General features: G+C 42.4%; 1 protein-coding gene across 2 annotated transcripts; it reads left to right on the forward strand.

Annotated features, from left to right (window-relative positions):
- Positions 1-5,588: 5,588 nt before the first annotated feature.
- On the forward strand, positions 5,589-7,384 carry LOC136472727 (uncharacterized). 2 transcript variants are annotated; one of them, XM_066470429.1, is made up of 4 exons: positions 5,589-5,873; positions 6,748-6,822; positions 6,926-7,016; positions 7,094-7,384. In XM_066470429.1, the coding sequence occupies exons 1-3, from the start codon at positions 5,703-5,705 to the stop codon at positions 6,977-6,979; spliced, it is 300 nt and encodes a 99-aa protein (XP_066326526.1). In that variant the 5' UTR covers positions 5,589-5,702; the 3' UTR covers positions 6,980-7,016; positions 7,094-7,384. The 2 variants fall into 2 exon arrangements, with proteins under 2 accessions (XP_066326526.1, XP_066326525.1); XM_066470428.1 differs by having other exon boundaries at positions 6,926-7,384.
- Positions 7,385-13,454: the final 6,070 nt, after the last annotated feature.

A 13,454-nucleotide genomic window follows, 5' to 3' on the forward strand; every position in this document is an offset into this window, starting at 1 on the left:
ACCTAAACATTTCGTAATTGAGTTAGGTTGTGATATAGTGTACAACGAACAAGACACATGTATCATAGTAAAGAGAGCGTAACCTGGTGTTGTGTTAGGACGTCGAGACAGTCCGTGTACTCCATGTACTTGCGCCTCGCAATCCCTCTAACTAACTATGCTTGTGTCCAGATATACAGAGCTGTAGGGAGTGTATCCTGCCTGTTCCAATGCTGCATTAAACATGATAATGAATTAGCCATTAATAATTTCATCATATATAACTACCTTGAAGAATATAGTGAACCAAAGTACTTACCGATAAACCAGTAACAAGGGGCCTCCTAACGGGCCATCGTTCCCAACACCAAACCTGGAGTAGGTAGGAGCAACCCCCAAGGTTCGCATACCCTGAGGTACGATGGCAAGCAACGCATAGCTGTCGATATGTCCATGCCAGGACTGCGCTGCCCTAGCTGTACGCAGCTATGTTATCCCATGGCTGACATAGTATGTCAAGGAAGATCCAGCTGATGGTGTTGCCCGAGGCGTCTAGGAATAGGAAAGCACCAAGGAAGTACTAGAGCCACACTCTAGCGAACCTATCGATCTAAGCCTCATCAGCCTGTGGATCCAAGTAATCAAAGCGCTCTGTGATCCACGACGATGAAACACCAGAACTTTTCCTAAAATTCACCAAAGAAAATAAGACCCGATGGCTGCAAGAAAGCAATACAAGTATTAAATAGGCTTGAATTGCTCACTTATTTTTCTTAGAAATCTCGTTGTCCGGTGAAAGAAAGCCAGTGAACCGAGCCACCAGCTCTCTCCAGTGATCATTGTCAACTATACCTGTCACTGGAAGTCCCCCAACCGAAGGCCAAAGATAGCCTTCAAGTCCTGCATGATCAAGGTCATCTCACCGCAAGGTAGGTGAAACGTGTGGGTCTCAGGCCTCCACCTGTTATAAGAATAGAACGACTGTTAGTTAAACTCAAATTTGTTATAAGAATGTTTACGTACAATAAAGGCACTCGCACCTGTCTACAGCTACAGTAAGTAGTACTGGGTCATGGGGCGAAAGACCATAGTTGACAACACGGACAAGCTCGAGGAAGCCAGCACGCCGTATGTACGATGCGTAACGCTCGTCCCACTAGTGCGCCCTGGTGTGCGTGCGGGGACTCAAAGGAGGCAAGGGCACCTCTACGTCGGTGTCAGTCAAGAAGTGTGCTCGGTGTGGCTTGTCGTACTCCACCTCAAGAAGGGGGTACAACTGGTGCTGCATGGGAGGGGTCATCCTGTTATAAATTGATAAACAAAGGGTTAAAGTATTTAAATTAACAATATTCAAATTAACATTATGTAGCATTGCAAAATTTGAACTACTTGTTATGCAATACGAACACAATATGAAAGCACATGTATATATTTAAAGTAACATTAACAGACATAGGGCTTGTTCGACTGGTCAGGTTTGGGCTGATTTTGGATGATTTAATAGTATTCTGTGAGGGAGAATAAGCTGAAACAAGTTGGGAACTGACTAGCCGAACGGGCTGATATTAAACAACTTCACTAGGAAAATAAGCAACTTCTATGTATAGTTGTTCAGACACAAGACAACTAGAAGATGCCATAACTGCATTTGTTATATAGCTTTCATTTCTTTTTTATTGCACTGTTGATTTAAAGTATATAATTTACACAATCTATAATTGGGGAGATGCCGTAACTGTATTTGCTATATAGCTTTCCTTTCTTTCCTCTCATGATAGCATGTTTCCATCCACTAGAAGCGACGGCCTTTCCCCACTCGCTCCCCACATTTAAGCATTTATGCCCAACTTGAAAAGATAAATTAAAGCCACGGCTTCGCGCTAGCGAGTACGCTAAAAGCTTCTTTGCCAACTTTAGAATGAAAACGAATACGGATAATACGGGAAGTTATTCACGGCACCACGCTAATGAGTATGCTAGAGGTTCCGTTACTAACTGCTATACGAAAACGGATGAATGTATCTATGGGTGGGTGAACGTATCTATGGACAATTTAGGAAAACAAAACCATGGATTCGTGCCGCTGAGTATGCTAAAAGCTTCTTTGCTAACTTTAAAATAAAAATATATATAGATAATAAAGAAAGATAACCATAGCCCCAAGATAATAATATATATACTAGAAGCTTCTTTGCCAACTCTAAAACGAAAGATGATGAATATATTTTACAAAAGAAATTTAACGAAACATACACGTAGAATTTATTGCACATGAGACTGTTGATATTCCTAATAAATACCTATATGAATTTGTAAAAAAATACCTATGTGCGTGGCCGGAGGGCGCGGCGGGCGGCCGAAGGGGGTGGCGCGCCGGCGTGTGGGCACGGCGGGCGTGGCGCGCCAGCGTTCGTGGCGTGGCGGGAGTGGCGCGGCGGCGTGCGTGGCGCGGTCGGCCGGCGAGGAGGGGCAGGCGGGCGGGCGTGCGTGGCGGTGGGCAGGCAAACAGAGGGAGGGCGGCTCGCTGGCGATATTTACCTAGGTCTGCCGCGCCATGTGCTATGGCGCGTCAGTGCCGTGCCAAGATCGGTGGCGCGACAGACCCTGCCACGTCACCGGTCAGCGCCCCAATCATCGCCACGTCACCCCTCTCGCCTCGCCGCGCCATGGCAATAGGCGTGGCCAAAAGTGTTAGTTTTGAAAAAAAAATTAAACAACGTTAGATTTAAAATTAGTTTACAAAAAGTGTTAAAAATAAAAAAAATCGCCACAGCTAACCACGTCTCTGTTGCACCGCTGCCGAAGTGAGACATTAGAAATCGGCGCCTAAAATGACTTACAAATGATGTGGCTGCCACATCTATGCTTACAATAAAGCTAATAATTTTTGTGGACGTCTTCGTTGTGACATAGCTGGTTGTGGCATACAACCAAACACGCCCATAATGCTTGTTGACGATTTGTGGCCTCTCATATGTGATTATGCTCGGACGCACAACATACGGCTCTCTCTCTCCCTCTCTCTCTCCCTCTCTCATTTCTTCCACCCACATGGACTAAGCTATAAGCTATTCTCAAAACTTGACATGCTGAGGGTAAGACAACCTCCCGATATTTCATTAAGAAGAAGATCTTCACACACAGGGAGAGAAAACCTCTGAACCCCAGCCCCACCTATACCCCAGCCTGAAATTCGCTCTCACAGGGAGTCGAATTCAGGACAAGAGACCACAGACCACCTAACCAACTCGGCTAGAGGCCCTTTCGCAAGACACACATACTGACATACACACTCAAGCATAACTCCTATCACTAAAAGAATAGAGCCATTAAATTTAGAAAAATACGATCACCACATTAAGTTGAGGGATTAAACCAAAATGGACAGAGTCCACTACAAGAAAAAAGCTTAGCTAGCTGAAAAATTGTTCATTAAACACAGTAACATAAAAAAAGAGTATAGGATAATAAAAATACTCTTGTGCTAGTAAATATATTTTTGTACTAATACGAAAGAAGAAATATACCACAAAACAATAATTTTTGCTGCTCCAACAATCCAAAATATACCAAGGAACAATATATATCTATAAAATAGAAAAACAAATATATTATAAACTAATAAATTTCATAGTTGAAGAATCCAACACATAGGCCATAGAAACTGAAAATAAAATTCTTAAACTAGAACAATACAAAATATACTATAGAACAACTCGTAGAATACCTCTAAACAATATATTTTCATAGTTAAAACAAGGCAAATGTACCAGTACCACCAGACAATGGATTATCACTTGTATCAAGAAAAATAAATAAATTTGTAGCTCATAGTTAATTTTTGGATCAACCAGCCAAGCAATAACTATATTTGAGGCAGCCACACATCTCAGTTTTCAAGAGCTAAGAATGACACAAAAAAGAGAGAGAAAACAAATAAGTGACCGATTTTTTGCTTCTTTCGGTTAGCCTAGTTAGGCCCACCAAAAAAAAATTTGTGGACAAAGAAAATTGTTCCAAGGAAGAATAAAAATCGTTATGACAATATTGAACAGTGTTACGAGCAAAAGGTTCTTAGCGAGAAAAAACTTCCAAAAAGTATTCCAAAAGAATGATCCGGTAAAAAAAGAATTCGTTTTAAGAAAAATGTCTTGAGAAAAAAATGTTCTAGGCTAGGAAAAAAGATGTTCCAACCAAATCATATTTTTTCGATCAATTGGGGGGGGGGGGGGGGGGGGGGGGGGTTCCGCCTACTTATATTGAAAAATCGTTATGACAATAATGAACAGTGTTACAAGAAAAAGGTTCTTAGCGAGAAAAAACTTCCAAAAAGTATTCCAAAAGAATGATCCGGTAAAAAAAGAATTCGTTTTAAGAAAAATGTCTTTGAGAAAAAAATGTTCTAGGCTAGGAAAAAAGATGTTCCAACCAAATCATATTTTTTCGATCAATTGGGGGGGGGGGGGGGTCCGCCTACTTATATTGAATCGAAGGAGCTAAAAACTCGAACAAATACAACATACTTCCAGCATACCAGAAGGTGTACACAGTGTAGGAGAGGTGTGGAGAGACAGAACAGAGAGAGCAATTGAAGAGTCGTTACAACAACTTAGCACAAGCCACAGGCAAGCCATGGCACCACCCATAAGACAACCACCAAAATACTGAAGTAAAAACCAAATCATAAATTGCTAAAGGAACAAAGTAAAAACCAATCAAAAGAAAAAAAAATGCTCCAATACTTGTTAATTTATTAGTATGAGTGTCGGATCATTTTATGACTCCTTAATTTGCTAGTGGGCTGGGTATAATTATGGACATGGTTCTAGTGCTTCTTGTCTTGGTCCATGAATTGATTCTCATGGTGCTTGTGATAATTCTTCTAAAAAAAAATTGTAGATCGTTGCCTCTTCGCTAATCCTCCATTCATTTAAAATTATAAGACGTTTTGGCTTTTCTAGGTGCATAGCTCTATACACTTAGATACAATATGTCTAGATATATAGCAAAAACAATGAATCTAGAAAAACCAAGACGTCTTATAATTTGGAACGGAAAAAAGCAGTATCACTCGTTTTCATCTCAAGTTGTTTCTTCTAGGCATGCTTCCACGTGTTTCAGAATTATTGCATTTGAGCTAGCATTTCTGTCGTGCTAGCCCTTATGTGTCGGTAGAGGACACCAGCCGGATCAACATTTTCTTCATGGGGGCCCTTGATCAACTATGAATAATGATTTGACACTCGGCGAAGGGCAAGAGTGAGCTCATCAATTACAAGTAGGAATGAGGAACTTTTTTTTGCAAAAATAGTTTTGAGAACTTAGGCAAGCAGATCATTTATATTTGAAAAAAGCGAAGCAAGTGCAATTCATATAGCAGAACAAGAAGTACAATCATTGTTTTTTTAATCCTCTAGTTTTGCATATGCATTTTATCCTAGTTTTTTTTTCTTTTGCAATAATATGTTCCAAAGGCGGGCCTAATAATGGGCCTCTAGCACTCAGCTCATCTGGGCGCTCAAACTTTGGCCCAAATATAGGCCCATACAATACATTCACACCCCCGCCGGCCCACCTGCATCGCGCCGCCTTTTCTTTCTTTCTTGCGGACCAATACGAGACACGGAGGCGAAGGGCGGTCGGAGTCGGGAAGGCGTCGGCGGCAGCTCTGCTCGGTCGCGGCGCTTGTGGGACGGAGAGGCCACCGGAGAGGAGAGGGGGAGATGGCGCCGGCGAGCGGGTGGGGCCGTGCGGTGGGGGACACGCGGTCGTTCGTGGGCAACGCGCTGGGCGGCCTCCGTGGGTGGAGCAACCTCGCCTCCTGGACCGTCGCCGGAACCCTCGCTTACTACCTCTGGGTCAAGCCCGCGCGCCAGCTCCAGAAGGAGCAGGAGGTGACAGCTACCTTCCCCGCTCTTACCGCAGCACCATTTGGGGTTTTTAATTTAGTCGGTATCGGTTGCCCTCAGATCACGAGCGAGGGTGGCTGCTGTCGTCTCGTCTGGGATCGATCTATCCGTGCGTGCGAAGTTAGGCCCGTGGAATTGCTCAGTCAGCAGATTGTTAGCTGGCGCGTTAGCTCTAGGGCGCTTAGAGGTTTTGGTGCACTGTTAATTATGCATTGGATTGCTGCAAAATTGTTGCCCCTGGGTTGGTTGGTTTTTGTGCGAATTGTTCGCCTATCTCTCTGCCATATCTAGATACGAGGGAGCTATCTACTGATGCTCAGTCGGGCTGTATTTGTGCCTGCTGCGGATGTTATCAGGAGAATTAGAGAAATACCTTATTTGGCGCAAGTAGCGGTGTTGCTCAAGTGCACACAACACAGCTTAAACTTAGCAATTTCACGCAGCTCTTACAAAGACAGCAAAACTGCAATATACCATGACAATATGAATTCTCCAAACTCCATACCTTTGTTCTCAAATGTGCTTGAATAGTTTTGCACTTCAGCATGGCGCCCAGTTGACCTAGCTTTAGCTATGATAAAGCTTGTGATAAACGAAATGGGCCCTTATTCGCACAGTTTCTCTCATTGCACTTGATAATTTGTCAGTTATTACTTATTAGTGTTCTTTTTCTGTATCTTATTAGTGTTGAGATCATGTATTCATAAGCTGTATATCATATATTTTATTCAATTGTGCTGTTGGTTACGCATCCTCAGAAAATATATGACTGCGCATATGGCAAAATCACTTCAGAGAACTGCACTGTTATCGCCTTGTCTGTCCATTCACTAAAGAAATTATATTCTTTTTTCCCCAGGAGCGAGCCGCTTTGGCTGCTGCCTCAGATCCGTATCGTTATGTTGAGAAGCGGAAACCAATTCCTGATCCACAGGTAGCTACATCCACTCTGTGTTAGATGCCAGATAACAGATTGTTTGACAAATAGGCTGTACTATGAGTTATTTCTGTGTGCTAATTATGCGTGTGATGATTAGGACACTGGCCTTACTTATGGGAAGAAAAGGGTGCCTACGAAATCTGAAGATTAGTTCCCTGGGCACATCTTGTACCAAAGCGTGCTACCCAGTTATGTGCAACAATACAAGGTATGGTTTCTGCATATCTGCTGGCAACATGGTTAACGTTTCATGAAACTCTTGCAGCTTTATGCGAGCAAATAGCAGCTGTAAATGGAGTGTTTGCAGTCTGGGTACTTGAGCCCAGGAAAGAAGTGTTCACTATCACCTATGAGAGATGTAGATGCTTTCAGAATAGAAAAAGAGAGAGAATAATTTATGTACCTTTTTGCTAGCAAGTTAAGCATGTTGGCATGTTTATGTATCACTCTATCAACGCACACCATGGCCAGGGGCTATTCGTTTTTTCTCTCTTCCGCATACAGTTACTGCTAAGTAATTGTAGGTTTGTTCTAGAGGAACTCGTTGGTTCCACTCTGCCTATTCTATGAACTTTGGAGCTGAATTGCGATTATATTGAGCCAATGATGGCCTATACTCTTATAGCATGAAAACATTTCGTTTCCTGCTAGATTTCTATGAATCGCATGGCTGTGATGTTTGTTTACTAGCTGTGGTTGCTGCAAGGCCTCTGCTTTTTCCAGACCTCAAACTGAGCTCCGACGGGAAACGGAGTGGAAGAAAAGTTACGAACGGCAAACGGAGTGGAAGAAAAGTTACGAACAAACGGAGCTCCAACGGGAAACGAAGTGGAAGAAAAGTTACGAAACCGAGGTACCCGAGGAGATTCTAGAAATGTATTTATAGGAAAGCCTCTCATGGGATAAACAGGACAAATAGATGACACTAGAATCACACAAAATAGGCAGCTGCAGCGTCTCGATTAGAAGCTGCAAATGTTAGTACTTAATTATCTGACAAACTGAAGCTGATCAATAGTCCTTATTTACAGACATTTTTTTCACGAAACTGGAGGGGCCGAGGCCTCTACGGAGGAAACAATCCATATTACTCCGAGCAAATTTAGCCTATATCCAAATATTTAAACTAACATTTAGTTTAATTTACTTTCTTCAACTATTTAAGTTGGTCCAACTAACACTTTAAGGAGATTTTTTTTTGTTTCTCTATGTACAAATTATTTTTTAGTTTCAAATTTTGTGAGATGATAGAGGACATTACATTTTGTATTAGAAAAATGCACTATGAATTTTTCATCATTATGTTTTATACGATATTGTATCTCCAGTATTAGAAAAATCCAGTGTTAAGACTCAACTAATACGTGGAAAAAAAACAAAAATAACAAACCATATTAAGGGGTAAACTAGACCAACTGAAATAGTTGGAGGGAGTAAATTGAACCGAATATAAGTTTAGAGGGTAATCTGGACATATGTCAAACTTGAGGGGAGTAATTTGAACTTTTTCCTTTAGGGGCTGTTTGGATCCCTTCATTTTGGAGGAATTGAATTCTACTTAATGGATTAGGCTATTTGGCTTGGAATTTGACATTACATAACTTTTTCAAACTTACAAATAAGCCTATCTTATATTCATATAGTGGGAGATGGAAATTGATTCTATATATCATTATGGCCCCGTTCGGCTTGCTGAATCTTGGCTGAAACTAGCTGAAAAATACTATTCTGGCTGAATTGTTGTGAGACCTAGCCTTGAAGCCAGCCTCTAGGACTTCAGCCTCCTCCCTTCCTGTTGGGTGTCAAAAATAGTGGTAGACTACGCCTTCGAATTAGTGCCATGATAGTGTGACTAACCCGCTGACCGATTCCTCTAGGCATGAGGCTACATCCATCGAGTGCACCCCTCGCGCACCTAGGGCCGGCCCTGAGATTTTAGGGGCCCGGGGCGAAACCAAGATTTAGGAGCCCTTATGTTATACACATGAATTATAAACACTTATATATATATAACTACTATCTTGTAGCTGGCTACAAAATAACTTATTCTATAGTCACTTTAAGTTACGATAATTACTATGTTAAATTATGAGATTATAGTAACTCCTTACTAAGTGGTTTACTATAACGTTATGGTAAATATCCCCATGTGTTATATTAACCCAACTGTCGTAAATATGTATTGGCATTATCGTAAATTAGTATATAAAATTATCGTAAATGGAGGTGGCTACAGAATAACTTATTTTGTAGCTGGCTACTGAATATACTCTCCATATATATATATATATATATATATATATATATATATATATATATATATATATATATATATATATATATATATATATATATATATATATATATATATATATATATCGTTATCCTATGAGTTCTACTAGTATGTCAGAATCGTGTAGATTGCTATGCTATATGATTCGATAGAAGTCGAGTGATTACCTGTCACTCACGAGAGATAGAAAAGATATTATTGTTGTTATTATATTACTATCACATGGAATACATATATGGATGATAAATAAAGACCGGGCGGAATGGTACTTTGGATCTAGTCTTGGTTAGGCATTCGAGCGAGGCTCAGATTGCACTTGTTCCGCCTGTGTCGATTGAGAACCGTCCGTTGCTGTGGATGGTAGTCAGGTCACAAACTTATTATCCTGAGCACATACTTGCTTATGGGAGCGGAAAGGCTCGTTACGCTCTTGTCGTGGGTTCCGACTCTTTTCGGACCGACTGATTGGGAGGCGGGGAAAGGTGGAAGTCTAAGCACCATACTGAGACTGGGTCTCAAGTATGGGGGCTTGGAGTCCAAGTTTGGATGGGGATCTGGATCCCGTGATAGGAGTGGAATGGGATGGTCTTGTACTCTTGTTTGTGCCTGGGGTACAAATGGGGCATGTATTTCGGGGTACCCAGCTAGGATACATTGGTTCACGAATCGCTATTTCTATGAGACGGTACCGACTTGGCTATAGTCTAGCACCGTAGTAAAAACTAGAATATGAAAGATGATAAAATTGTTCTGATTGCTCACCACCTACTTGAAAGTAGCATGGGTGCTTACATAGAATGGTTAGTTAATGAACTAATAATGACTGCTAATAAAATTAACTATAAGATGCATGTTTACTAATACTTCCTGCAGATGCAAATAACCCACAAGCCAGATTGTTGATAAAAGATGCTCGCCTGTCCACCGAGGGGTATCCCGCGATGGTAGATTTATCGTAGAGGTGCGCGTGATCAGGAACTAGATGGTAACACAAGGCGTAGAGACAGCGGTTTAGACAGGTTCGGGCCGTCTGATCAACGTAATGCCCTACGTCCTGTGTCTTTAGTGTATTGTATTGTATATGATATGATTTCGAGGGGGTCTCTGCCCACCTTATATAGTCTGGGGGTAGGATTACAAGTCGGTTAGATCTAGATCTATTCGTCTATATGGTAAGTATTTACAAGGAATATGATATCTATTATATCAGAACAGATCCTTCTGTATCTTTAAGATTCTTCTGATTGCCTTGTGGTGCACGCCGACCAGAGCCAAGCACCGTAGGCCATGATCTTATGGGTTGGACCTCCCCTAGTGGTGTGGCTCATGTCTTGTCTTATGGATACCGGAGGCCATACCCCCATAGCTAGTCCCCAAGCGCCTTATATCCTTTGAGCAACGCTGTCTTGAACAAGTTCGAGCAGTTTAACATGAAGCCAATCAGGTTTGTTGATGACCTGGGTAGTGAAAGTCGAAACTGACCAGTTAAACTAGTGACATGGGCGGTGAAAGTCGAAGCCGACCAGTTAAACTGGTGACCTGAGCGGTGAGAGTCAAAGCCGACCAGTTAAACTGGTGACCTGGGCGGTGAAAGTCGAAACCAACCAGTTAAACTGGTGACCTGGGCGGTGAAAGTCATAGCCGACTAGTGTAACCGGTGACTTGAGCGGTGAAAGTAGGAGACCTCGAACTTAGCCAAGTAAGGCTTGCCAGAAGGATGTAAGGGGCTCAAGATGAAATTAAAAAATTCTTCCCCTTAGGAGAAGTGTAGCCACTTAGACTCCGTCAATAAGGAGGGTAAATCAAGAAATAAGAACTACATTCACCGCGCAGGTGAAGTGTATCCACTTAGTCTTTGAGCCTGCTGGAAGATAAAGAATAAATCTTGTAGCAGGGTCAAAGAAAAGAAGCCTAAAAGTTAGCCGACGTCATCTGACATGTGCGAATCAAGACCCCAGACGTGCTGCCCAAGATCAGCACCCTGATCCGAATGGCATGGAGCAGCTTGATAGAACACCGATGAGACGTAGCAAGATTCGACCACCAAGGAAGTCCCCAGCTTAGCTGACAATGCTTGCACAAAGAATTCGAAAACCGAGGACTCCCCAGCTTAGCTGGTGACGCCCCCAGCGTAGCTAATGATGAAGCCCATGTGATGAGCAGTCCAACCAACTGGTCGACGGCAAAGTGAACGCCGAGCAAGAGTGAGTGCCGAGCAGTCTGACCAGTTGGTTGGCGGTGAAGTCGAACGCCGAGCAGTTCGACCAGTTGGTTGGCGGTGAAGTCGAACGCCGAGCAGGAGTGAGCGCCGAGCAGTTCGACCAGTTGGTTGGCGGTGAAGTCGAACGACGAGCAGGAGTGAGCACCGAGCAGTCCGACCAGTTGGTTGACGGTGAAATCCGTCTGATAGGTGGTCTGACCACACGGACGATGATCATCTTGTCTAGTCCCCGAGCGTAAGCTCGTTGACCGAACCATACCCCTGCAAAACAAATGTATAGAATGGGTAGTACATGATGTAAAAATATATGAACTCCGGAGAAGAATCAGCAATGGTGATGAAATAGCATATGCAGCTCGGCGATCAGTTGGTGTGAACACTTAGTGTTATTCTGAAGATGTATTTATATTTAATATAAACCGTCCGACCAGATAATGTGTAGCTGAGTCTCCAGCCCTAGCTAGCCTATTAACCATAATGCGGACATCCGAGCATCAACATGACTGTTCGGGGGTTTGCGTTAGACTTGGCTGTATGTTATCTTTAAGATGGTATACATGAAAGAAAATTGTTTGAAGAACAAACGAGTTTGACTGAGCTGTTTGGTTGCCACAAACTATGACAGGGTTCTTTTTCTACCAGCTCAGTCCCACGTATCCGTGACAACAAAAGTATGGCAACATTCTAATAGACTATGGCCTTGTTTAGTTGGCGAATTTTTTTGGAAAATAGTATTGTAGCATTTTCGTTATTATTTAGCAATTAGTGTTCAATCATAGTCTAATTAGGCTTAAAAGATTCGTCTCATGAATTTCATCTAAACTGTGTAATTAGTTTTATTTTTTATTTATATTTAATGCTTTATGCATGCGTCCAAAGATTCGATGTGATGAAGAATCTTGAAAAATTTTGCAAAATTTTGGGAACTAAGCAGGCACTAGCTAAAGTGTGGCAACTAGTTTCACCAACGAACCTTGTTCAAAATTTGACAAGAAATCATGACAAATGTTTGCATTCTTATTATACCAACCAATCATGTCTTTAGTCCTGTGCTCCGTGTAAACCTTCAGTCTGTTCGCTTGCTCGTATACGATCATGGATTATAAGCTGAAATAGTATTTTTCTCTCACACCAAACCAGTCAGCAGTAAATAATCCACGATCGTTTACGATAAAACGAACAGGCCACTTGATTATTAGTATACCAACCAAACAGGTGTTTATATGTTTTTTTTGGTGAAGAAGCTTATATGATTCTTTTTTTACGAAGCTTATCTCTTACTGGACAAAAGTTGCACCATGAGATCTAGCTTCCTACCTTGCCACGTGTTCAGCTCTCTTCTTTTACCAGGCTCCCATGCATCTCAGTTAGCCACGTTACCTCCTTTTCTAGAACGTTGGATTAATATACATGCGTGTATCGATCGATCAATCTAGAGATGGCTACACAAGATCGATAAATAGCACCATAGAGTCAAAAATTAGTGTCTCGCAAAATTCGATTAAAAAAGATGCAAACAGAATCAAACTAAACAAAAGTTTGGCAAAGTTTGAAGCTTTTATAGGCTTAATAGATTTGTCTCGCGAATTAACATCTATCTATGTAATTAGTTTTATAATTAACTTATGTTTAGTCATCATAATTAGCATCCGAACATTCGATGTGACAAGGACTAAACTGTAGTCCTAGATCCAACCCTCCTCCCCCCGCCACGAAGGGCTCGGGGGCTCCTAACGAGATCCTAATATATGGGTATGTTAAGCTTCGAGATCTATGGATCCTGACCGAAGAGACCCCCAGCCGACCCCTCTAGGATCAACCGGGGGCTCGGGGGCTATACCCATAAGGTACGATCGCACGCACCCTCAGGCGAAGGAACCTGCCTGAGCCTAAGCACGCCAACGCCTCTGCTCAGGGCTCGGGGGCTAGACCGAGCCTCAGGCTCCCAATCAGCAGGGAGCCTGAGCCTGGTCCTCGACTCTCGCCCGGTCTACGATGCCAACTAAGGCCCAGGCGCAAGAAGACACGTCCCAAGCCATTGAGGCTCGGGGGCTCCTTGACGCAGCACTTTGGACGCGACCTTGTCGGCCGCTCCCCCGATAAGGTCATGCA

The sequence above is a fragment of the Miscanthus floridulus genome, chromosome 8 (assembly GCF_019320115.1).
Source record: "Miscanthus floridulus cultivar M001 chromosome 8, ASM1932011v1, whole genome shotgun sequence".
Classification (NCBI taxonomy): Eukaryota; Viridiplantae; Streptophyta; class Magnoliopsida; order Poales; family Poaceae; genus Miscanthus; species Miscanthus floridulus.